We start from the raw sequence: 27,601 nt of genomic DNA, 5'->3' as shown, positions 1-27,601 counted from the left end.
GTAACAGATTACTTTTAAAAGTAACTTTCCCCAAAGCTGACGATACTTCCCAAAGCTTCCCCAAATATGATAAAATATTTCTCATTAAGTATTTCCATCCTTAGATGATGTGTCTTGTCTTTCCTCAGGTGAGGAGGTTTTGCACAGGTATCTGAGTAACGAACAGATCCCCACCATCTCAGAAGAGTCGCCCTGTTACCCACTGCCCTACCGGCCCACAGGCGAACGGCAACTCGTCCGAGGGGTCGACCACATCCGCGGCAGCCAGTGTTTCATCAATGCAGACCTACACGACAGCGCCACCATACCCTACCAGGAAGCAGTGGCACGGAAGCCTGCAACAAAATCTTCCAAGAGACCACCCTCAGAACCCTCACTGCTCAGCAGCTGGATCGCCCGACTCAAGCTGCTCACGCACTGAATGCCGCTGGTTGTCTGCCATCCGTGTGCAGTATTATCACTTAAAATCTGGAATGTTCCACAGGATCTGAGACCAGGATCTGTGGAAATTCAGTTCGGCCAGTATTAAAGACATTTTCGGTGTAACGCCTGTTACTTTATTCAAGGTTTCATCAGCAGTAAAGACTACTGAAAACTCTATTCCTCTGATAAATCAGGTTTTTAAAAGGATTTTCACTTGGAACTGTGTTATAAGTTATTTAATTTGTGCATAAATTGTATATTATAGATACTGGTCCAACTTATTTTCCACTTGCTAAATAGCTTCTCTTTTTTAAACATATATGCCTTATGTAAGTTAAAGCTATTTCCTATCTGATATATAGAGAAATGTGCAAGAAAAAAAGTTTTTTTTTTTTTTATTTTTTTTTTTTAAATAAGTGTCCCTTATTAATAAATGTGCACATTGACATGTTAATAAGGCAAGAAAGTTCTTGTGAAATACCAAATGTATGATTCATGTTTGGGAAATTTTCAGAATTTAAAATTGACCTTTTCAATTCACGCCCTACAGGAAGTTGGAATGGACTTTGAATTGAAATGACAGGAAGTTGAATTTACTGAAATGCAAAGTAATAATTTCAATGGTCCAAGACAATTTGACTAATCATGCCTGATAAGTAGAATAAACAATATTCTCAACTAATTAGACATATTTCTCACTCTGCACTTTCAAATTAACAGTCAAAAGTTTTTCATTTTGTCATACAGCACCACTATATTGAGGTCGGTAAGAATTTTTTTGAAGGAAATTAATACTTTTATTGTGCAAGGATGCAATAAATTGATCAAAAGTGAAAGGAAAGACATTTACGTTGTTACAAAAGATCAAAGAAATCCTGGAAAAAATGTATCTCTGTTTATTTTAACAATTTTATTGTTATTCACTGATAATATGTTACAAAATCAACATATTAAAATGATTTCTGAATGATCATGTGACACTGAACACTGGAGTAAGGCTGCTGATAATTCATTTTTGTGTCACAGGAATGACATTTTAAAAAGAAAACAGTTACTTAAAATTGTAATATTTCACAATATTCCTGTTTTTATTTTTGATCAAATAAATGCAGCCATGATTATCATTTATTTGAAGAGACTTCTTATACAAACATTAAAAAATCTTACCGACCACAAACTTTTGAATGGTACTGTGTGTGTTGCAGGCAATTCTATTTTTTTTATAACATACAATTTATTCTGTTCATTCCATTTTGATTTGACTTTCTTAAATTCATATTCAAATTACATAGGCTGTCTGCATCCCGTTTGCTACCTTCAATTCAAATTCAGGAATTGGCAATGTGAATTCAACTCTGAATTGCAGAGAACCCTGCTGAGTAGCTTTAGCCATTTCATAGCGTGAAGTGCCTGCTTTCAAAAGACTTCAAATGTGCTACAGTAGCACAGTAATAAAGTCTGACATCCTTTTTACTTTACTAACTTGCATTTCAGTGTGCAAATTACTGACAGTCTTGGATGATATAAATGGTCTTCTGTTGCGAACGTTATTCATGCTTAAATCATTTCAACAGTATCAGATGCTAGCAAACTGTTATAAACAAAAACACTCGAGTCTTAAAACCACAGGCTACTGTAACACTAGAGCAAGTCATAGTTTTGAGCAAGATAGGATACTACTTGATACTCGTTCATGTTGTCAAACTCTATTAATAAAGAATGCTATAAATGGAAATCCTCTCATACCATAGATTCTTGTGTGCGGTCAGCTAATATTTCCTAATTAGCCTATGCTTTTCCTCCAGGGGGCGCTCGACGACTCAGAAAGCCAATCAACTGTTGAGTCGCATTCAAATAGTTTAAACAAAGATGGTTTAAATCCAACATTTTCTACGTAAAATATAAATAAAAAAATGGCCACATTTAAAACAAGTCATTTAATATTTTTTTTCAAACATATCTTAGCCCCCCTCTCCACCCCCCCCCCCCTTTTTTTTTTTTTTTTTTTTTTTTTTTTTAAAGAGACCGTTTCAAAATATTGTTGCAACAACTCATTGAGAAATGCCTTGAAATGTGGCTTATGGTTGGAGAATTTGCACATGATAGCATACTTATCCAGGAGATTACATTTATTTTTCAGAATTTGTATCTGTGTTAACAAAACCAAACAATACATTTTTCAAAAATAAAGAAAATTGAGAGTACACAAAATCAATTAAATATAGGCAAACTGCACTTTTGTGTAATAGGCTAGCAAAATAAATGTACAATAAGTTTCATCTTGCATATTACAAAAGTTACACATTGTGTCAACTGGATAGAATCTGTGAATTCATTTGAAAGATACAGTTGCAAGAAAAAGCATGTGAACCACTTGCAGAAAATGTTAATAATTTTAACAAAATAAGGGAGATAATACAAAATGCATGTTATTTTTTATTTAGTACTGTCCTGAGTAAGATATTTTACATAAAAGATGTTTACATATAATCCACAAGACAAAAAAAAAAAAAAAAAAAAATTAAAATAACCCCATTCACAAGTATGTGAACCACTGATTCTCAATACTGTGTGTGGTTACCAGGATGATCTAAGACTCTTTGTTTGTATTGTGATGGTTTTTCATGAGTCCCTTGTTTGTTCTGAGCAGATAAACTGAGCTCTGTTCTTCAGAAAAAAATCTCCAGGTACCAAAAATTCTTCATATACAGATGACCAAAATACTGTTGAACATGGCACATAATTCTTATTTACTATACTTTCTCCCTGTGTCGCATACAATACAACACCGTATTACCTAAATAAAAAGTAAATGAGATATTATCCCAAAGCGTTGAAAAAAATGTTGAAAAGGCGTTAAAAAAATTCTCTATGATCATCATCTGTGCAATCATGCAATAGTGCCCCGCTGTGGTCGGTTCCTGAAGCGCAGGGAATTTTATCAGACAACAACAACACACAAGCAGCTTTACCAAGTGCTTCTTTTAAACAAACCACCAGTTGACTCTTGAATATAATGACAGAAAAAGATGTGATTATAATGCCTAAAAGTTAAATACAAAAGATGTGACGAAGAGACGTGACTGATTAAATCAATTATGCAAATGAAAGGCGTTATTAGAGGCTCAGGCAAGTCAAATTCAGCGTTCACAAACATTCCAGCTTGTACAGGATCCGGGATGTCTGCAAGAGTGATTTTCAGAGGGATAAAATACCTGCAGATTTTCACATGCTGGCTACAGGTAAGTAAAAGAAATGAAAAAAAATACTAATAACACAATGAAAGAGTGTAACCAACCATATCCATTGACCACAGTATTATAATAGTGTAGCGTTTGTTTGTCAGTCAAAGATGCTTCAAAACAAACATAAAACTTACTTTAGTATTATTAATTAAAATATAAAAGACTTTGAAAATGACTTGTTTTTATTTGTTCAGTTGGTAGAGGACATATATATACTGGTCTCCTCTCTGAAGGCAGCAGAGGAGAATCACAGGATGAACGGACGGACAGAGTCAGTAAGTGTTCACTGTTGTTTTGGGATCAACAAATGCTTTGACTACTATCAGAAATCTTTTGTGCAACTATTTTACTCCTGGAATAGTGGCATGTTATTCATATTTTACCTTTCTGATGGCATATTTGTTTTCTAACCATATACACACAGCATTTGTGTCAAATACTTCTAAAACAATCGAGTGAAATCTCACTGTCTTAATTAGAATATCAAATCAACACCAAATACAAATGTAGCTGTAAATAATGTTTAAGCTATAAATCCATAAACACTGCAAGAAAACATTTTAAATAATTGGACAGCTGCCACAAAATGGTTAAACTTTAATGTAATAATAGTTGTAAGTTTTGCAGATGTTGTGTTTTCAGAGCTGATTTTATCATATTTTCATTCTAATTTTTGCATCATGAACTGTTCCTGTTAACAACACATTGAGCTGTCATCTTTTCCTAAGCACTGCTGAAGATTATTTCACACAATACTCCGCAGAATATCTTTAGGTGTGATTATTGCTTATCTGTTAGCTAAATTTGACTACCTTCTTTTAGAAAATTCCACAAAGTGAAAAATAATTCATAACTATACTAATTAATGTTGTTGTTTTTTATGTTTAGATTATCTAGGCCTCTTGTCTAGACAGCATCATGACTGAAAGCATACAATTTAATTATAGCAAATATGTCTCAATATTTCTGAATTTAAATAAATATTTACACAAAATGTACAAAAAAGTTTTTAAAACAAAAAACGTGCCTTGTAAATCGGTGTTAAGGTGTAGATTTTAGAAACTAGGTGAAAAACAAGTCCGAATCATTATCAGCTGCTAATCTTAGGGAACGTTTACATGAAAACAATGTACTAAAAATGGAAAAGATTTTCCTTTTGTGTTTTCCGCGTACATACGACAACGTTGTGAAAGCGATCCCCGTTCACACAGATCCACAAAAATAAAAAATAAAAAAATGCTGTATTATTCATGCCAGGCCAGTAGTTGGCGATGTCACTTTGTAAAGAAACCCTACGCACCCATCTACCTTATTTTTCAGTAAGACCGGGCGTGGCCCTTTGTAAATTTAGGCCTAGTTTTAGAGACGGGGCTTAGATTAAGCCAGGATTAGGCCTTAGTTCAATTAGGATGTTTAAGTAGCTTTTATGCTACTTTTTAATCATTACTGGTGTGCATGCAAGCATGCATTTTAGTCTGAGATAGACCTAAGCCTTGTCTGTGAAACCAGGGTTAATGTGTCTGGCTTCCGGTGTCATTTGCTTAGTTATTTTTAGTTGTACAAAAGCAGCTCTTTATGCTGCTTGATATTAGGGCTGCAACGATTAATCGCGATTAATCATTTGCAAAATAAAAGTCTGTGTTTACGTAATATATATGTGTGTGTTCTGTGTATAATAATTATGTATATATAAATACACACACATTCATGTATATATTTAAGAAAAATGTTATATTTATATAAAATATTTATGTTTATATGTAATATAAAATAAATATATATATATATATATATATATATATATATATATATATATATATATATATATATATATATATATATAAAATACATGCATATATTTCTAAACTTTATACCTGTATGTGTGTGTATTTATATATACATAATTATTATACACAGAACACACACATATATATTACGTAAACACAGACTTTTATTTTGCAAACGATTAATCGCGATTAATTGTTGCAGCCCTACTTGATATTGCAAACTGTTAGTTTTTTACCATATTATTTTAATGTATTGTCTTAATTATAAACAAGCTGGTTTGTAGCGCAAATAGTTTTACAGTTTACTGCACTTTGATATTCTTCTCGTTATTTCCCTAATAAATTGGAAATCTCGCACATTGACACTTCTGCGTTGAAAAATAAGGTGGATAGACTGAACACATTATACGCATTGTGCATGACATCACCGTTTTCACCATTTTTGCAGTTTACATAGAGACGAAATATCGTTTTCAAAAATTTCCACTTTTTTTGCCTTTTCAGGCCCCCAAAACGCCATTGCCGTGTAAATGAACGGCCAAAACTCATGAAAAGTTTTCCGGTTGAAAACAGTCCCATTTAAACTGCCCCTTCAAGTCACAATGAAACAGAAGTAGCAACAGATCTTTTCTTCTGTGTTGTGATGTACATCCAAGTGAAATGGATTATCGAAAAAATTAAGAAAAAATAGGGCAGAGACTTGGTTCTTATGCATCAGTTGGGGAAGATCCAGTTATGACATTTTATTTAAAAATGAAATTGAAACTTTAAATATGAACACAAAAACAAGATTTGAGGAAATGTATGTGGGAATTGGGAAAGTGTATTTTAGGCAGCGATACTGATCACAATGTCAAGTTTTATTTTTTTTAAAAAAAAATGTTTAATCGTTTTTTCTGCAGTTCACTTAAATAGTCCTGCGGCGTGACATGAATTTTTAAAAGTCTGAATATTCCATGTAACCTCTCAATGAATATGAACTCATAAAATATGAATGTATAATAACTAAACAATAATTAGAAAAAAATTACGCATAGCATGTCACACTGCTTTGCACGTCATATCAACTATCCAGTTACCGTAGTTTCAAAACGATCTTCAGGAGGCTTGTGGTAAGTCTCCATTCACTGTACATAGCTAAATAGCATAATATGTGAGTGTGTTTTGAAAGAGAGAGAGAGAGAGAGCGAGAGGATATCAGTATTAGTGTGTGCGTGTACTTGAACTCTCTTACTGGCATTTGTGTGGTGGTACAGGGAAGTGAAGGGTGTTATTAGCGCTGTCTCTCTGAGCTGTGGGCGCTGATGGCTGAGTTCACTGCTTAATTTACAGCGTTTCTCTCTTCTCTCTCCTCGCGCTTTTAGTACCCTCTTCAAGACTTTGCTGCTGAGAAGTCTCAAGGTAAGCAGGAAAAAGTGTTGTAACAGACGATTTTTATTGTCAAGATAAGTTATAGATGTTTTAAACTTGCTGAAGGAGTAAAATGTTCCTGTTGTTGCCAGTACACCTTGTACAAAGAGATAAATTTGGATTGTGTGTTAATGCAATCATGACCCTGTTGACTGCATCATGCAGACGAGACGCTATTATCTTTGCTATTGATGCTTCAAAGACCGTTTAGCGCTGAACCCAGTGAGAACGACACTGTTGTTACCTTATTTGCATGTGTTTGTTTGTTGTTTGCGTTAGGAGATGGTGTGATGAGCCGCAGAAGGGTCTCGGTGAAAGACCTGGGCCAGGGTGACTGTCAGGGCTTTTTGTACAAAAGGAAGGAAAGCAAAGGGCTCTTGGGCTGGAGGTGGAAAAAGTTTTGGTTTGTGCTCAAGAAATGTTCACTCTACTGGTACACATCCGACATGGTAAGTTGTGTGGTTTTCCCTTGATAATGTGTGGCCTCTCTACGGAAAATGTGAACCAGTGTGTTTATGTGTTGAAAGATCATTTATTATCTCTTGTTGGAAATGAGCTTGTTGCACAAAGCTGGTTGAACAAACTTTCCGTTAGTGTTGACAAAACCAAACAGGTTCAGCGATAAATGTTCTCTGTCAACTGGGTTTGAATCAGAGTTTAATGATTTGCTCCAGTGCGTGTGCGCTTGAAAGTGTGACGTAATGTTTTCGGTGAACAGCCAATCACATGAGCAGCTTGCTTCATTTCTCATTAAGTGTCTGTGCAATTCACTTCTCTTAAAATTATGAAGAATTTAAAGGGTTAGTTCACCCAAAAATGAATTTTCTGTGAAGTACTCACCCTCATGTCGTTCCACACCTGTAAGACCTTTGTTCATCTTCGGAACACAAATTAAGATATTTTTGATGAAATCCGAGGGTATCTGATCCACACATAGGCAGCAATGTCATTGCACCTTTTGACGTCCAGAAAGGTAGTTAAAAACATGGTTAAAATAGTCAACGTGACTGCAGTGGTTCAACCTTAATGTTATGAAGCAATGAGAATACTTTTTATGCGTAAAAACAAAACAAAAATAATGACTTTATTCAACAATTTGAACCGTTGTCATATGTAGTGAACTCAGTGCAGGCTTCCGAATGCCGGCTTATTATTGGCCGGATCCTGTGTCAGCATCACATGCATGCGTCGTGCTGCTCACGTGTTCAGCTTCGGCCAATACTGAGTTCACTATGTATGACAACAGTTCAAATTGCTGAATAAAGTCATTATTTTTGTTTTGTTTTTGTGCGCAAATTTCACACAATATTCTCGTCGCTTCATAAAATTAAGGTTGAACCAATGCAGTCACGTTGACTATTTTAGCTATGTTTTCAACTACCTTTCTGGATGTCAAAAGGTGCAATGACGTTGTTGCCTATGTGTGGATCAGATACGGATTTCATCAAAAATATCTTATTTGTGTTCCGAAGATGAACAAAGGTCTTACGGGTGTGGAACGACATGAGGGTGAGTAATTAATGACAGAAATTTCATTTTTGGGTGAACTAACCCTTTAAACAAACTTACCAGACAAGAACAACCATGGCTGCTGCCATGAAAGTTTGTGGATATACACACAAATGAATGAAACAACTGAATTTTTTTAGAAATAATTTTATGTAGGTTTACAAAGAGTTCAAACAAAACGCTTAAGCTGTCATTTTTAGAAGCCTTATTTATATTTATTTTATTTAAAAGCTGAATATTAATTGTCAATTTAACTGTGTAATGCATGAAGGATATAATATAAATGATATATTACCATATTTATATGAAATAAACACAAATTATTAGCAGCAAAAAACAAGTGTTTTCATCTGTAAAAATGAAACAATGTTCCAAACTGTAAAATTGTCAATCACAGTAAAGGTCCGGACTTTGTATTTTATTGTATTTTATGTATGTATGTTTATTTCAAGATGTAATGGTAAAAATCAAAGTTACAAATGTTTGTTTTCTTGGCATTTTCAAGTAAGTATTGGTTTGTATTATTATTATTTTTTTTTTTTTTTTTGTTGTCCCAAATATGCAGTTTTTTTAGAGGTCATTCAGTCTAAAAGGAACAAGAATCCATTCTAAAATCATATAAAAATTGATAGTCATTCAACAGTCTTTGACATCATCAAAAGACTGCATTTATTTTAGATGCCCATGAACAGAGAAAGTTGCTAATCACTGTAAAAAGCCAAAAAGTAAATGCCAGACCCAGTAGGGATGTGACGAGACAGCTCACGAGACGAGACACGAGATTGAGTTCATGACGAGATGAGATTTTTTTTTTTTTTTTTAAGAACTCCTCAATGATGAAATGCATGACTAGAAAAATAGTCTGCAGTTGCATTTGAAATGCGTAAACTAATCATCTTGGAATGCATGTCATTTCTACTTTCCAAATATGAATTATCATATGCAGTAAAAGACAACAATACTCAGGTTCTGTAATGTTTTGCCAAGCTTCTACAACTTTTGACCTCCTAACTGAACTCCTTTCCACAAATTGTAAAACACAAAACAGTTTTATCTTAGTCTTTTTAAGTGCGAACAATAATTGCAACCATAATCAAAGTACTCTCTCAATGTTCAAGTGCAAATAGAGACCAAGTTCTTCTTCAAGCATGATAAAGAGCTAAGAGATGTTTATAACTACACAGTCCAGCCTAAGAAAGCTTTCTTATTGGGAGATATTTGCATCATGGAGTCACTTTCAAAATGTGGAATATTGAAATCACGTTTGAATGTGCGCGGTTTACTTTTGTTTTCATGATTGCGCGCACTCTGTGAATAGGGACGATAGAGAGCACGCATTCTACAAGATAAGATATTTGCCAGACTTAGGCTCTTGTGCATGGAATCCTCTTAATTAAATGCAACAAATTAAATGGTTATTTCTATGAAAAGCAAAATGTAAATTTAAATACAATGTAAACGTAGCGGTGGCATGTTCTATACTAATTTCATCCTCATGCTCCATCATGGCAATATCATGAGACGGCTTTTCACCTCGTCAAAAAAATCTCGTGGCACGAGATCTCGTCCCACCCATAAGACCCAGTAGCTTGAGCGACACTCTTAAGGCCCGTTCACACCACGATAACTATAAAGATAACCATAACGATACCATAATGGCATCCACACCAGCGAACAATACTGTAACTTTGTTTATTCTAAGTGCGCACTGCAGGTTTGTCGTCTGACAGTTTAAAATGCTTAATCTATGAAAGTCGTTCTGAAAGTGATTCCAAAGAACACGTTTCTCGTTATAGTTGTGGTGTGGACTCTGCTATCCTTTTATATTTAGAAAGATGTTTAGAACTATATCTTTATCATACACTTATTTTTGTTTTAACGCCTGAAAACCAGAGTTTGCTCAAATTAAACTTAAACTTGGGTAGTTGGGTAGCCACTGAAACCAGCTTCGTGCAACAGGGCTTTTCTAGAGACCATTTTTCTCCATTTCCTTTCAGGCAGAGAAGGCCGAAGGCTACATCAACATGAGAGACTTCACCGTAGAACAGGCTACCGAATTCAAGAAGAAGTTGTGAGTTTGTCTTCCATATTTAGAGAGGTTTTTGACTGCTTGTGGTTTAAAAAAAATTGACCACATGCCTATTTGTGTCGTGTCACTGCGTTGTATCTGTCTTTCTGAAATTACAGCCTGTTTAGTTAGTGCTGTTTGCTATACCATGCATGGCTACAAATATTGCTCATACTTGGCAACATATAATACTTGGTCAAATCCCTAACCATGAGTATTACTCTGGTGCGAAACTCGCCTCATGCAAATGAATTATACCCCAAAACATTACTTCTTTTATTATTTGTTTTTCACTTGGGGATGATAAAATGAACAGAAATTTTGCCAGAAAGTGACCAGAATATCATAAAGTGATAGTGAGCTCTTTTCCCCTGGGCAAGCAAGCAACCAACAATATAGCAATGCCATAGGAACCCCCTAGTGACGCCTTAAGAACCACCCAGAATACCGTAGCAACATTAACAACACATTTTTAAACAATCAGACCACCTTAGGAACACCCAATCAGCTTCCTAGACACTCCTTGGTATCCAAACAGAAGATCTTTGCAACCTCCCAGAACATCCTAGCAACATCCTACCAACCACCCAGAACATACTCGCTATGGTCAATCAAACCATGTAGCTTTGTCCTAGAAACCAGCCAGAACACCAGCAGCCACCCAGAGAACATAGGAAATGCATAGCAACCACTCCAACCACTCTAGTAACAGCATAAAATCACCCTGGCAACTACTTAGCATATCATAGCTATTGCATAGCAACGCCCTAGAATCCACTTGCAAGACCCAAACAACTTCATATGAACTTCTTGGCACCCACAACCAGCCAAATCACCCTAGCAATGATCTATGAAACCATGAAACAACTGCATAGCAACACCATAACATCTAAGCAGTGCCTAAGTAAGTATATATAGGTGTTTTATATATATATATATATATATAAACTTAGATCAGGCATAACATTATGACCACTGACAGGTGAAGTGAATAACACTGATTTTCTCTTCATCATGGAACCTGTTAGGGGGTGGGATATATTAAGCAGCAAGTGAACATTTCATCCTTAAAGCTGATGTGTTAGAAGCAGGAAAAATGGGCAAACGTAAAGATTTGAGCAAGTTTAACAAGGGCCAAATTGTGATGGCTAGACATGAGCATCAAGAGGGTCAGAGCATCTCCAAAACCGGCAACAGGGTCATAGGCAGCCAAGGCTCTTTGATGCACATGGGGAGCGAAGGCTGGCCCATGCGGTCTGTTCCAACAGATGAGCTACTGTAGCTCAAATTGCTCAAGAAGTTAATGCTGGTTCTGATAGAAAGATGTCAGAATACACAGTGCATCACAGTTTGTTGTGTATGGGGCTGCATAGCTGTAGACCTGTCAGGGTGCCCATGCTGACCCCTGTCCACCACCGCCGAAAGCGCCAACAGTGGGCATGTGAGCATCAGAACTGGACCACAGAGCAATGGAAGAAGGTGACCTGGTCTAATCAATCAGGTTTTCTTTTACATCACGTGGATGTCTGGGTGTGTGTCTGTCACTTACCTGGGGAACACATAGCACCAGGATGCACTATGGGTAGAAGGCAAGCCGGCGGAGGCAGTGTGATGCTTTGGGCAATGTTCTGCTGGGAAACCTTGGGTCCTGCCATCCATGTGGATGTTACTTTGACACATACCACCTACCTAAACATTGTTGCAGAACTTGAACACCCTTTCATGGAAACGGTATTCCCTGGTGGCTGTGGCCTCTTTCAGCAGGATAATGTGCCCTGCCACAAAGCAAACGTGGTTCAGGAATGGTTTGAGGAGCACAACAACGAGTTTGAGGTGTTGACTTGGCCTCCAAATTCCCCAGATCTCAATCCAATTGAGCATTTGTGGGATGTGCTGAACAAACAAGTTCAAAACAGATCCAAGTTCAAAACAGGAGGCCCCACCTCGCAACTTACAGGACTTAAAGGATCTCCTGTTAACATATTGGTGCCAGATACCACAGCACACCGTCAGGGGTCTAGTGGAGTCCATGCCTCGATGGGTCAGGCCTGTTTTGGCAGCAAAATGGAGACCAACACAATATTAGGAAGGTGGTCATAATGTTATGCCTGATCGGTGTATATATGTTAGTATGAAGCACTGCTCAAACAGAAGTCACTTTAAAACCATGCAGTTTTTTTCTTGGTCAACATAATTATGAATCCATGTCACCAACTTGTCCCCGTTGTTAAATCTGCATTATGAAAGCTTTTACCCTCACACAAAATGACAAATTGCGTACGTTCCTATTGAAATGACTAGATTTTGCCTGTAAACCTGCCAAACAATGGTAAATGTGATCACACATTAAGAAACGCCTTAGAAACAGCAACACCCTAGCAACGGCATAGCAGCTAGGACTTTTATAGGAGAAAAAGGCCATAGCAGCCTTTATAGGAGAAAAATTTAAATATTCTACTCTTAATAAATGTACCAGTACTTTATTGACCAACAGCTTCACTGATTATAAAATGAGTGCTCTTTACTTGCTTTCCATGTAATTGAGTCACAATTTGAAGAAAAGTTTTTGTTTTTCATGAGACTTTGTGACTTTTCCTACTTTTCCCCATATAATAGGGAGTGGCTAATAAGCCAATAAGTGCTCCTCAGTTAGCACTATTCACTGGAGAGCCTTTATATAACTTGTGCATTCATGGTCAAAATATTTCTCCTGGTTTCCACCTCAGCGCTGTTTGATCTGTTACCTGTAGTTTATAACAGAGAATACTTCACCGAATTAAAATGCTTCCCACTAGATCTCGCTACAACGTTATTAAAGGGGTGGTTCAATGCGATTTCGCTTTTTTCAACTTTAGTTTGTGTGTAATGTTGCTGCTTGAGCATAAACAGTATCTGTAAGTTACAGCGCTGAACATTTAATGCAAACGGAGATATTGTCTTTTAAAGTTATGGCAGTTTATTGCCTACAAAAACAGGCGGTTTGGACTACAACGAGCTTCTTCCCGGGTTGGTGACATCATAAACCCATGCTATTAACATAAACGCCCCCGGGAACACGCAACAAAGTGGGCGAGGCCATGTGGCACAGTATAATGGAAGCGGAAGAGTAGTGTACACCGGACGCGAGCGGCGCGATGCGTTAAAAGATAATAGAACCCATTATAATCTGTGATATTTTCTACACTGGATGCGGCGCTGAAGACAGCTTCCAGAATCTACACGAGTTCAATGCTGGATTTGCACAAAAGCTATTATTGAAAGATGAAGCAGTTCCCACTTTAAAAACAGAAGCTGCTGTTTATTGGCTTCAAACTGTAAGTACATTTTATTGTTTGTACATGTCTTTTAAACGTAATGTTATAGTTCTGTTGCTATTTTTAATGCATCAAGGACATATACAAAGAGCAACTCGTTTTTGCTAGCCAGTTAGCTACGTTCTAGTGCAACAAACACCAACAAACGTCTCTGTTCATAGACAAACGGTTGTTCATGCTATAAATTAAACGATACCTTTACAAAAATGCGACTACTCAGTCATGTATTCGGCTACAGTAAAGCTTTAATCAGGATAAAACTGTATATTGAAAGCTAACAAACAGCAGTGACACCATATCTAAACACTTTGACACAAATACAAAATGAAATACCATTCATAAACGTCTTTTAAAAGCCGCGATTGCAGAGGTTGTGCTTTACCCTCTTCATCTGGGTCTGATTCGGCTCAATTTGATACAGCAATATAGAGTGCCCCAGGGATGACGCGTTTTTGTAGGCCAACCCGGAAGTTAGCGGCGCGCGGGTTCCCTCGACTGAAAGCCTATTCAGTTTTCCCATAGACTTTTGGAAAATCGCAGAAAATAAGCTCTGTGTTTAACAAAGGGTTATGACACTTACACGTTTTGTCTATCAAGATAATCTTTACAAGTTAACACAACATTTATAGATTTTGAAGCCTAAATAAAGTCGTCAGATATAAAAGGCTAACAGTAGGCTATAAACGGACTACAGCATACCATGGTCGCGGATCAACGTCGTCACCACCAAGCGTCCTCAAACTTTATTTAGAAAACAACTCTATTTAAAAACATGCTCACTGATTATGATCTGCGCTGTGTATGAATACTTATCCACTTTTTCATGAGAAATGCTGTCCAAATGTCCCGTTTTTAATGATGACGTCTAAAGTCCCCGCCAAAGAAGTAGTCCCTTTTAGCAATTTGTTAGCAACCGCCGATTTGAAGACGCAGTAAAAGTTTAAAAAATCACAAGTGGGTTATAACTGGTGTGTTTTATGTCATAGATCAAAACGTGAAAGTATTTAGAGGCTTTGTTTACCACAGACCTTATTTCAGGCGATTTAGCAAAAACCCATTCAAAAAAACCCATAGACTTTATGGCGTTGGAAACGGAAGTCCTAAAATGCTAACTCGCTTCCGGGTTTTGCCTACAAAAACGCGTCATCCCTGGGGCACTCTATTGACGCCATTATTTACATTTCCAGCTTAGCGCGTAACTACGAATGGTAAGGGGTGTGGCATTTCCGGACGCTTCAGCGAATCATGATACACTGGGCCAGCTACCAACCTGCCAACCAATCTGAGCACATTGCGTATTTCGGAGGGAGTGGCTTAATAGAAGCAGGAAGTCAAACGAGCCGTTCATATGAGAGTGGAAACAGAGGTGTAGAATAAATGTAAAATATATGAAAAATACAGCGTTTTCAAAAAAACGAAGCATTAAGACATGTTAAACTGTGCCCCCAAAACACAATCAAGCCTAGAAAAAAAACACTGAACCACCCCTTTAATTTGTGGCATATTCAATGCTTTCTCATTGGATCTCCCAGCGCTCTGCAGTAACAGTGTCGTGATCTAGATCAGCGCGCGAGAACCTTCTGAACCTTCTTTATTATTGTCCAAGCTGATAAACGGTCTGCGCTTTGCAGCTCAAACGGTAGAGCGGTTTCGTTCCGCTTTCATTTCGTTGATGTTTCTCATATGCATTATGTGCAACAGAAATGGCAACTCTCATCAGTTGGGCAACGTGGTGGTGCACCACACCAGTGTGACCTATAAAAAAATTTAGTGGCACTGGCTGGTAAAAGGTTGCAAAATGCAACTGGAACCCTGGATTTGTCAAACTCGTGTCAAACTTTAAATCAGAATTTTTTTTTTTTTTTTTGCACTGGAAGTATGTCTCCTGTCCCCCACTTAATCCGCGCTCATAACACAGGAAACTGTCTGCTCGAAGTGTGTGGTCTGAGCCACTGTGTAGAGACTTCCTTCTTAAAGACATACAGTAACGGTGCTTTACTTTGATCATTATGATTGGATGTAGATTAGACAAGTGACAAACTTTGGTGTCGTATACATGTTCGTTTGTGTAATGCTTCTGCTACATCATATAACTACATATAACCACAAAGATATCATCCTTGAGAACTGCTGGGGTTGTGTATGTTTTTATTTGCATTCTTATTTTCCAGTGCAATGAAAGCAAGCCACCTCCACATGGTGACACTCTACTTTGCTGCTGAGAACATGAAAGACATGAACAAGTGAGTGTGGAAAGACATAAAATGAATTTCTTGTGTGTGTGTGTGTGTAAGTGTGGTGACAGTTGCTGATGCTATAGTCAAAAAAACAAAACTAAACAACAAAAAAAACAACTTTTTTTAAATCATGTAGCACTTTCGCATACATGTGAAGCGTGTGGTCTTGTTTTTAGTCTGGTGACATGTTTGCATTGCAATAAAGCAGGCTGCTTTGACACCTAGCTGTGACCAAAGCTGTCTGTGGCGCACTATGCAATTAAGCACATTTGACGAGGATTTGTAAATGCAGGGTTTTGCAGACCTCCAGTACTAAAAATACAACTGAGGTTTATCTGGTATCATGTGTCCAAAGATTAATTTAATGGTGCTTTCACACTTGGTTCAATTTGCTCATCCGAACCCGAGTTTCATCGCTCCCCTGCCCCTGCTGGATTGTTTTCACATTATATCAATTGGGTCCAAACCGTGGTGCATTTGCATCTAATGACAAAGCAGCAGAAGGTTGCAAAATGCATAGCGTTGCTCACCTCACTTTTATATTTTGGTTTTTGAACCTTTGGTTTTGTTCAAATTCAGCACTTGCATCTAATCCATTTCTATTGAAGGTGAGCAGAAATTATATATACATTCTCTCTGCTTGCATTGCATCAGTCCTGCTTGTCAGGAAAGTAAATGAGAACACACACAATTTTATCGAAATCATCAATAGCAGTTCAGCATGATTTAGCATCATTGTGTTCATATCAGCAGCAAACCATACCCTAGACCAACCTTTTTATGCAGACCTGGATACAGAGTTTTGGAAAACTGCACTCTCATCATCCAAACGAACAAAACTCAATCGAACCCGGGTGCAAAAGTGCTAGTGTGAAAGCATCCTACAAGAATAATTCACAAATGCCCCTTTTCCACCAAATCATTCGCGTTCTTGTGCGTAACGCGGCTCTTGGCTAGTTCTTAGCCAGGCTAACTGGAGCTTATTGTGAACCGGCCATGAGTTTCCCAAAGACCTAAGAAATGAACAATGATGACTGGTTTCTTTGCTACGTGTTGTTTACATGAAACAACAATATGTTTTATGGGGGGGGGGGCAGTTGTGGCCTAATGGTTAGAGAGTCTGACTTGTAACCCAAAGTTTGCGGGTTTGAGTCTCAGTATCGGTATGAAATGTTGGTGGGAGGAGTGAATGAACAGCGCTCTCTTCCACTGTCATTACCCACGACTGAGGTGCCCTTGAGCAAGGCACCTAACCTCCAATCACTCCACAGGTGCCGCAGCAAAAGTAGCTGCCCACGGCTCCAGGTATGTGTTCACAGAGTGTGTGTGTTCAGTTCTACTAATAGTATGTGCTATTAGAATGGTTTGGCCACAGGCCGGGAATACATATCTGTGCTGGTGGAAAAGGGGAAACATGAAATAAAAATCGCCATCATTTACTCACCCATTTGTTGTCCAAACCTGTAGTTTTTCTACTGCTGTGAAACACAAATGGAGATGTTAGGGAGAATGATCACTTCTCTTGTATACAGTGAAAGTCCATGGAGACGAATGACAAAAAAAAAAAAAATCTATCATAAAAGTAGTTCATATACTTGTGCTGTATTCCAAGTCTTCTATAGGCATACAATAAATATTTATCTGTTCCTTGCACAAAGCTGAGCAGTTATTTGCTGAAAAATTTCCCACCCTCTGCAGTTCATAAGTCTCATTTGCATATTCTTGTATTTAAACTTGGCATACGCCAGTTAGGGCATATCAATACAGATTTCCTGATTTGAGTTTAGTTCAGAAGCTGTTGAATTAATTTGAATGTCAATTCTGATTTATTTATCTGATTATTGTATCAGTTTTGCTACACTGCCATACAAAATTTGGGGGTCAATAAGATTTTTTTTTTTTTTATGTTTTTAATTAAAAGAAGTCTCTTATGCTCACCAATGCTGCTTTTATTTGATCAAAAGTAAACAAACAGTAATATTGGTAAATATATATTGTTAAAATAACTTTTTTTTTTTTTTTTTTTTTTTTTTTTTCAGTTTTATTATATTTTAAAATGTAATTTATTACTGTGATGCAAAGTTGATTTTCAGCATCATTACTCCGGTCTTCAGTGTCACATGATCCCTCAGAAATTATTCCAATTTGCTGATGTGCTGAATTTCCTTTCATTATCACAGTTGAAAACAGTTGTGCTGCTTAATATTTTTGTGGAAAACACATTTACTTAAAATATTTTTTGTAACATAACATTACTGTCAGTTTTGATGAATTGAATGCATCCTTGAATAAAAGTTGTAATTTCTTTAAAAAAAAAAAAAAAAAATGACCCCCAGACTTTTGAAAGGAAGTGTGTATATATTAAAGAAATTCTATCCCAGATAATGCTGTAAATTATACTGGGAACAAAAATATTTACAGTAATATACAGTATATAATATACAGTTATATGCAGTAACTACACTAGTCAAGATTCTTCAAAATATCGCCTTTTGTGTTGCATGGAAGGAAAAAATCATATGGGTTTTGAATGACTCAAGTGTGAGTAAATGTTGACAAAAATTCTTCTTTTGTAAAACTTTCCTATCAGGCTTTGTTGAACATACTGAAATAAACCTGTGAGTGGAAAACATTGAGAGAAAACCGTGGGTGTGTTGCTATTAAACTGCGTGGGCAGAGGACTTGCATAATGATCCATCACAATCATTCCACAGATCTGATAAGGGTATATTTACTGTAATTAATTTATTTTTAACCTAGATGGCTGGCTAAACTCACCCAGGCTTCAAATGAACCTGAGCCCACAGACTCAACCAGCGGAGGTAAAGTTTCTCACCACACACCCATACGGAAGCCCGGTTAACATTGATCTTCTAATTCAGTCCATGTCACGTCTTTCAGCAAAGCCAAACCTGACACTTTAATAGCTGAATTATCATATTGAGGCTGTGATTTTGTGAATATAGAGTGCTACAGTGAAGAGAGCGATGATGATGATGAAGCAGACACAGCTGAGGTATCTGTGGAGTACATGGATCAGCTGACCCCCGGTTCTCTGCATGTGAGTAACCACACTCTGTCCAGACATGTAAATATTAATACTGCTAACCATAAATGTATTAAACGACAGGCATTAACTCCTCTATTCATTGTGGTTTATAAGTTCCTGTTTATGTATTAATGCCTGGTGAATATGAAAATGGGCCAGATATATGCGTCTGATGCATTTGCACATGAACTACCATTCAAAAATGTAGGGTCAGATTTTTTTTATTCAGAATGAGCACATTAAATTCATCAAAAGTGACCGTAAAGACATTTATAATGTTGCTAATCTGATCTCTCGATTCATCAAAAAATCCCCCCTTTTTTAAAAAAGTATCACTGTTTCCACAGTAGCATGAGTCATTGATAATAATAAGAAATGTTTCTTGAGCATCAAGTCAGTATATTAGAATGATTTCTGAAGGATCATGTGACACTGAAGACTGGAATAATGATGCTGAAATTTCAGCTTTGATCAAATGAATAAATTACATTTTAAAATGGAAAACAATTTGTTTTGAAATGCAATAATATTTCACATTATTACTGTTTTTACTGTATTTTTTCATCATGTAAATGTAGACTTGGTGAGCATAAAATACTTATTTCAAAATTCTTTAAAATCTTACCGACCCCACACTTTTGGATGGCATCTAAGAATCAATGCATACAATGTTTTTTTTGTCATATTATCACAAGTTTCTTTTTTGAAATAGTATTTCTTTGAGATTTTGAAAGATTGCTGTTATATTTGAAATATATTTGTGTGTTGATTGTCTCAGGGTTGTCTCCCACCTCCCCGCTCCTCTTCCTCTCCATGTCAGGACTTGATCCCGCTGGTTTCTCCGATGTGTAACCGCACAGAGACTCAGAGCGCAGACAGCGAGTCGTGGCAGGAGATCAGCTCAGAGGACAACCCCATCCTCAAAATACAGGAATTCAAAGGAAATGACAGTAAGTGAGCATTGGAATGAGATGTTTTATCCTTATGAGAGCGTTACATTGCACAAATCTAAATTTAAAAACAGTTTAAAGAGATCGATTAAAAAAATCACAATTGTCATAATTTACCCACCTCTATGTCGTTACAAACACATGAAGATATTTTAAATGAGACCTAAGAGATTTCTGTTCCTCCATTGAAAGTCCATTCCAACAAAACTTTCAAGCTTCAAGAAGTTTATAAAGACATTATAAAGGTAATCTATATGAATCATGGTTTAGTCCAAGTGTTTTGAAGAGACATGATAGGTTGAGCTGCTGTTGACCATTTTTGATGCTCTATGTGTCAAGAATCAGCATATACATAGAGCACAAAACAGTTTTCTGCCATTTCATTTTTAAAGGTGTCATGACATGAGAAATCAAATTTGCCTTAATCTTTTGATATATAAGAGGTCTTTGTACCATTAAAACATCATACAAGTTTCAGAGCTAAATCATCATCCTCATAATAAACAAAGCGTTTATTAATCAAGCTCCAAAAAGATCTTGTTTTGATATTGCGGCATCTGTGACATCACACTGGCAAATATATTTGCATATGCCTGCCTCTAGAACATGACATCAACGAATAGTTACACATCATCACACCATAGGCCCTGCCAGGGGCGGAGCCAGACAGTGTAAACATCCGGGGCTTAGCCCAAATCAATATTTGTCCAATGACATTTTAATTTTCTGTTAACAGCTTTACTGACATGAAAGGAGCTTTTGTTGTAGTATTGTTGTTCAGAAAATGTACATTATTTGGCACTGTACAGTATTTGGCATATCACGGTTTCGATTTTAGTTCGCTGGTAAAATACAACTTAGAGACCATTTAAGCTTTGTAGGCCTATGTTTTAAATTTTCGGTTTATGATGAAACGGTGGCAGCGGCGCAGGGTCATTGGGAAACACTGAATGAATGTTGAGCTGACAAATGTGCTAAAGTTGTAATATCAGCTGTTCATATCATAACAAAAACCCTTCAACCGGACCGAACGAGAGTCTCGAGGCCTGCCGCTGAGCTGAGTGAGTGACAGGAGGCGTGTCTGTGTTCAGCTGCGGTGTGCGTGAACGCGCTGTTGGAGAGAAGAGAGAGAAAGCGCTGTATACCGGTGTATGGATGCCTGTATGCAGTATATGCAAAGCCAAAGCGCAATGAAATAAAGCAGCTTATGATTTCGGGGGTTTACATAAGCTATTGTCCAGTTTCATAAGCTCAGTGACAGTCATTACATACGGGGCTTGACTCAAAACATTCGGGGCTGAAGCCCCAGCAAAATCGGCTGGCGCCGCCCCTGGGCCCTGCCCCCTGGTGTTTAGGGGGGCGGGGTCTCCAATACACTTGAAGAAACCTACCTCCAAAGCTACCCGAAAAACTGTGTAAATGTATCTAGGACAAAAGCTGTTTTAAACGCAAAGGGTGGTCACACCAAATAATAATTTAGTTAACACAAGTTAATTGACTGTTTGCAAAGACCTGCCCCCTTTAGTTACTGTTGCTATGTCCGACAAGCCATGCCGATCTCTCGCCACACAGTGAAAAATACATCGCGGAGCAAAGAGGACACTGATGACGCATCGACTGACATGACAGAGCAGATTAGTTTTGATATTAAACAAAAACTCAAATTTCAAATTTTGGAATTTTTAAAGAAATGTAAATAATAAATACCATTTTGTGGCTCTTTAATGTGTCATGACCGATTGCTGTAGTGCCTCAGTTCAAGTGGCTCGTGAACTGATCATCTCTTCCTACTAGTTAATTTCTAGATTCAAATAAACATGAATGAACATCATAAGGAATGTTGTTTCAATCGCGGAAAGACGACAGTACACACCATTTTTCAAGTTCAAGTCCACCTACGTTAATCTGCTAACTCCCCTGACTGCTTTGTCGGACAAAATGGCAGATCCGGCGTTATGATTGGTTAGATTGCCTGTCAATCAAACTCCTGGCGAAGGGTCAATTGATAAATAAAATCTATTTATGACATTATTTTTTAAAAGCATCCTCACTTTACAGCATTTTTACAACAATTTTTTTTTTTTTTTTATAAAAGTACTGTAGCTTTGGAAGTAGGTTTCTTTAAGTGTCTTGGAAACATTGCCACAGTTTTTCTGGATTTGGTCTCAGTTTTTTGGTTTCTTTATGTAATCACAGACAGACTCAATGATGATTACATCAGATCTCAGTGTGGAGCTTACCGGCTGTTGACAGACTCCTTGTTCATACAAAAATCTCACTGTATTATTACAATTAATGGCAAAAGGAACATTTGGAGATGTAAACTGATATTTACTACTGACACACTACAGCAAAAGATATAAATAACTGGCTTAAAACCATTTTTATTTTTTATTTTGGTGAAAATACTAACATACCTAAGACTTTTGCACAGTACAGTATTTATTTTTTATGCGAAAAATTAATAACATTATAAGTGAACCTCAAGGAACATTAAACAACAATAAATAAATAAAAAAAATATGGCATGAACCCTTTAAAAATACTAAGAATTTCCCACCTTTTATTACTAAAATATAGAGATTCAAATGTATGTAAATATCTCTGGGGAAAAAAATAAATAAATAAAACGAATTATAATTAATACTCCACTCTAAAACTGTTTGTTTTTGTCTAGAAATTACTTTTTGTCTCTCTATAAAATGATATTTGAAAATCCTTATCCAGTTATTGTGAACTCCTGGAAAAGTTATGGAAATCCGTTGCTCAAAAAGTGTGGTAATTCTGTAAATTGTTTCATAATCAAATACTCCTCTAATATTGTTTCATCAGGCCCACCGTCTGATGAGATGGAAATGTTGTATCTTCACCTCAAGCAGGCGAGTCTGTCGCCCACAGGAGCCCTACAGCCAACCACCAAACGTGACTTCAGGTCCTCCTTCATTAGACGCTGCAAGAATGAAAGCGTTAATGAGAAACTGCACCTCATTCGAGCTTTAAACAGCACTTTAAAGGTCAGATTGATATCTATGTGATCATTCAAATCTTAGAAGTTTTGTGTTTTACTGTAAGTCATAAAAGGGTTCATCTCAATGGTAATGAATCTACAGGGAACCTATATACTGCTAAAATGAGATTCGGTCAAAGTAGAAACGTGTTTGTGTGGTGTACTATTTTCCTTTATTAAGCCAGAAATTTGTTTTTTTTTTTTTTTTTTTTTTTTTTATATAAATGGCATCATGATGGTATGTTGCTTCATAAGCATATCTTGCAAAACATTATGTTGAGAAGTAGGTTTATGTGGAAATAGTTTCTGAACACTAAAATCTAATAGATGTTAGCCTGAATATGGAACTATAACATGTCTTTCATAAAACCAGTTACTGTTACTATGGTAAAATTGTGATGTGATGAAAAGCTGTCTTTTCCAAATTATTTGTTCTGTACTATATAATATATATGTGTTATAAGTCAGTGGCAGATAGTTGGCATCTCCCAATACCCACACTTACAGTACACCACTTAAGAATGCGTGTAGATGACAGGAAGTGTTCAAGACTTTCCCAGGTCAGAAAAATGCCATTAAATGCATTAGATATTACATACAACTTGGTTGTAAAATGTAAAGTTGTTATAGATGCAGAGATGAGTATGTGTATTTTGGAAAATGTTTTCAACTGATTTTTTTTTTATCACTTAATTAGAAGCCCACAATTAAATTGTTTGTTACATAAGGACTGAACAGACAAGTCAAAGTGTGTAAATAAAGCTCTTGCATTTTAAGTGTGCCCCATTAGGTTATCAAAAGTTCTACGAACTTGTGGACTTTGTGCCCACTTGAACCAAATACAGGGGCCAAATACAGGAAATATGTCATGTAAGTAGCAAGTGGTTAAGTGCAAAGACCACAAGTGTGGGTATTGGGACAGGCCCAGTATTTATAAGTTAGTGTGAAGGAGATGATTGTGTTCTAAGAAGTGTTTGATTGGACAGCATTTTTTCAGGGCATTGTGACTCCTCAGTTTTTCTGGGTGCTTATTCTCCAGAAGAGAGAGACCGTAATTTAAAAGTGCGTGTATGTGTGTGTATTTTGTCCACTGATAGGTGATGTGAATAACACTGATTATCTCTTCATCACCTGTTACTCTGTGGATTATATATAAGGCAGCATGTGAACATTTTGACATTTTATACTCAAAGTTGATGTGTTAGAAGCAGGGGAAAAATGGGCCATCGGATTTGAGCGAGTTTAACTATGGTCAAATTGCAATGGCTAGGCGACAGGGTCAGAGCATCTCCAAAACTGCAGCTCTTGTTGGGTGTTTCTGGTCTGCAGTGGTCAGTATCTATCAAAAGTGGTCCAAGGAAGGAATAGTGATGAACGGATGACAGGGTCATTGAATCACGTGGGGTGTGACTAAAAGCAGTGTAATGCGTCAATAAAGCAGCATCCATTTATGATTTTAATAAATATAAATCATATACACTGAATATGTTGCTATTATTGCATACTGTTTTACAGTATACAATACAATACACTGAGGTGCAAATAGTATCTGCCACTATTTGTACAAAGTATAAATAATTAGTGCAAAAAAAAAAAACCTTCTTTGTTGCTATTTACATTTAGTCTCAATGGCCACTAAGTGAAAATGGCTGCTGCTTATATAAAAAATCAGAGTGTCTATTTGCAGTAAGTGTAAATAGCCTGTCTTGTTGGCAAAGGCTATTTACACTAATTCCACCCACTGATGTCTGGTTGGACCACACAAGATTAAAAAAGATGCACACCATTCAATGTCTGCAGTTGCTTTTGATGATTTTGACCCAAGTTCGAATACGCCTTCCCAGGAGGAAAAAAAAGAAAAAGTTCCATACTATACTTAAAGTACTCTCTTTTCACACACTAATTTTGTTCTTGATATACTAAACATTCTACTTTAATACTTCTTAAGATACATTTAAGTGTATTCAACTGTGCAATTTTGAGACACCATGAATATGAACTAAAATGTGCTTTTAACATACTATCTCTGTATTAAAAAATATATTTAGTTACCTACTTCAAGTGGTGACCTGGTAACTAAATACATTTTAATACAGAGATAGTATGTTAAAAGCACATTTTAGTTTTGCGTTTTGCGTTTTGCCAAACTCGCTCTTCTCCCTTTTCCCATCACATATCAGATCAGAAAGGCATTTATTTTCAATAAAATTAAAAAAAAAAATTAAAGTGGAAATAAAGTGCCTAACAAGTGTTAATTAATAACGTATTTATCGGGTGGGGTTAGGGGTCGTGTAGGGAGGGTTTATTGTTTCAAGGCAGAATCAATTTAATAATTTTAATATAGTCATTTACACTGTTAATATTGCATCCTGTAATGTGCAATATTGACTGTGCAAATAGTATCTGCCACTATTTATGTGTGAAAATATCATCTAACAAATATTTGTACTCACTGCAAAGAACTGCTACTTTTATGTAGTATAAATAGAATATATTACTATTTTCACTTAGTGTAAATGGCATCTACAGCTATTTGCACTTTGTGTAAAGAGCATCTTTTACAAAGAAAATATGCTTTTTTTTTTTTTTTACTTAGTATAAATAGCATCTATCGTAAAATTTAGGCAAAAAGTGTTAACATGCATCTAGTCTGATAAATGTTTTCTAACCCTGTTTAATTTTTATCTATAAATAACACTTACAACGTTCATCTTTGTTGTCACCATGACCGTATAATGCCAGTAAAGCCTGTAAACCTGGTAACTTCCACACAAGGACACTAATATAGGAGATGAGGTAATGTGATTGTTGTTTACATGAAGCTGAACAGATAGTTTGCCAGACCGGTCTTGAATCAGCTAAAGAACATAAACATGTCTCTTACTTCTATCTGCATCCGTTCATTCATAAACCAAGCCAGTAGTTAAAACCAGCTAGAAACCAGTGTAAACAGAACAGGTGTGTGACGTCATATCTCTGTTGACATACCGGCAAGATCCACAGATTCTACATGGGATTGATTGTTTATTTAGGTTCTATTAAGGCATGAGTTGGGCCAAGACAAACCAATGGGCCACCGTCCATGCATGATGTGCCAGTCCATGGCAAAAAAAACCAAACAAACAAACCATTGTATCTGCCCCAGAGTGATTCGGCCTACTGGGAAAAGGCCTGGTATGCCAGATTAACAATCCAGCCCTGACATATGCACAATTAGATTTGTTTTTGGACACTAATATTTTTCATTGAATCCAGTCTTCAGACACTAGATGGCAGTATTGATAAGCAGCTTCACTTGAACTGTGGGAAGTTATATTTAAAGTTTCACAAAAGAAACCAACATACAAGTCTTTGCTTTATTTCAGGCTAAGGAGGCCGATCTGCAGGTCATAGAGCAGGTCTTGAGTGAACCATCTCTGAGCGCAAGTAAATACAGACAGTGGCGAGATGCTAATGTGCTCCTGCTGCAAGAGATCGGAGAGAAACACAAGAGTGCCGTGGAGACCGAGGCCCAGAAACCACTGGTTCAAACTCAGCCCCAACGCCAGTCACTCTTCAGGCCGAACGCTGCGTTCCCTGCTGTCCCCGTCTACACAGAGACCAGCCTGTGAAGATGAGAGGCTGATTATAACAAGAAAAAGATGAAGTGAAACAGATGTTTGCTGTGTGAAGGTGACCACAGGTCCTGTACAACACCAGTTTCTCAGACACAAATGAAACCTCTCTGAAACTCGGATTCCGGCCTATAAAGGAAGAATGCAGTAACTACGTCATAGAACTGAGAAAAATGACTTCATAGTAAAAACTCGTTTTTGATATGTATAGTTACTGCGTTTTGCCTTTGTAGTTCATTCACAATCATTTTACTTTTCAAATTTGTCATTCAGTGTTTTTATAAAAGTGGGAGAACATGTCGCAAGCGTCTTATGTGTTTGTAGACGTTCGGTAAAATGGTTAATTTAAATGGTGTGTTTTTAATTTGATTTTATGAATGACTCATGACACTGGAACATGGTGTGTTGTCTGGTTTGACTTTGAGGTAGGCGATACATGAATTTCACCAAATACCTCTTATTCAGCCCTTGTGTTTGTTACAAAGTCACTCCATTTCACGTGCACTATCTAGGCTCAGTTATCTCTTCTGTTCATTAAACTTGTTTGTGCTTGATCTTTTTAGGAGTGCAGTCTTGTTTACCTGTTTTAACATGACGGTCTCTTTTAGATGTACATATTTTAGCATTTTACAACTGTAAATGAATGTCCTAAATATTGTACATTTTTGTATAAATGTCTACGATTCAATTGTATAAATGTCTATTTGGTATTTTTGAATTAATCCGTACTAAAGGAGTGCAAAAGGAAATAAAAATGGCTGTTTAATATCTTCTTTCAAAATGTTTCTGTCTATTTGTGTGTATTTGAGAAATTATGGAGAGTGATCAAAAACGTTTGTACAACCACTTTTTGTTTGTCAAAATTGGTGAAATATGATCAATGTGATGAGGAACAATATGTGATCTGTGGTTATTTTTTGAGGGGAACTGACTTGAAATCGCAAATGTATTTTCTAAAATCGAAATAAAACTGAACGCCTCAATATCG

General features: G+C 36.7%; 1 protein-coding gene across 1 annotated transcript in view; it reads left to right on the top strand.

Moving 5' to 3' along the window:
- LOC125278727 (connector enhancer of kinase suppressor of ras 3-like) overlaps window positions 1–27,394 on the top strand; it is a 74,813-nt gene extending 47,419 nt beyond the window's left edge. Inside the window, exons 13-24 of the mRNA XM_048208074.1 lie at window positions 129–418; window positions 3,507–3,665; window positions 3,863–3,943; window positions 6,820–6,856; window positions 7,145–7,314; window positions 10,372–10,445; window positions 15,928–15,999; window positions 18,754–18,815; window positions 18,960–19,054; window positions 19,821–19,992; window positions 22,825–23,006; window positions 26,365–27,394. Of these exons, the coding sequence (XP_048064031.1) occupies window positions 129–418; window positions 3,507–3,665; window positions 3,863–3,943; window positions 6,820–6,856; window positions 7,145–7,314; window positions 10,372–10,445; window positions 15,928–15,999; window positions 18,754–18,815; window positions 18,960–19,054; window positions 19,821–19,992; window positions 22,825–23,006; window positions 26,365–26,610 (1,640 nt within the window). The 3' untranslated portion in view covers window positions 26,611–27,394. The remainder of the gene's footprint in view (window positions 1–128; window positions 419–3,506; window positions 3,666–3,862; window positions 3,944–6,819; window positions 6,857–7,144; window positions 7,315–10,371; window positions 10,446–15,927; window positions 16,000–18,753; window positions 18,816–18,959; window positions 19,055–19,820; window positions 19,993–22,824; window positions 23,007–26,364) is intronic.
- Window positions 27,395–27,601: the final 207 nt, after the last annotated feature.

The sequence above is a fragment of the Megalobrama amblycephala genome, linkage group LG11 (genome assembly GCF_018812025.1).
Source record: "Megalobrama amblycephala isolate DHTTF-2021 linkage group LG11, ASM1881202v1, whole genome shotgun sequence".
Classification (NCBI taxonomy): Eukaryota; Metazoa; Chordata; class Actinopteri; order Cypriniformes; family Xenocyprididae; genus Megalobrama; species Megalobrama amblycephala.
The sequence above is the reverse complement of the archived record's forward strand: the minus strand, read 5'-3'. Positions and strand labels throughout refer to the sequence as shown.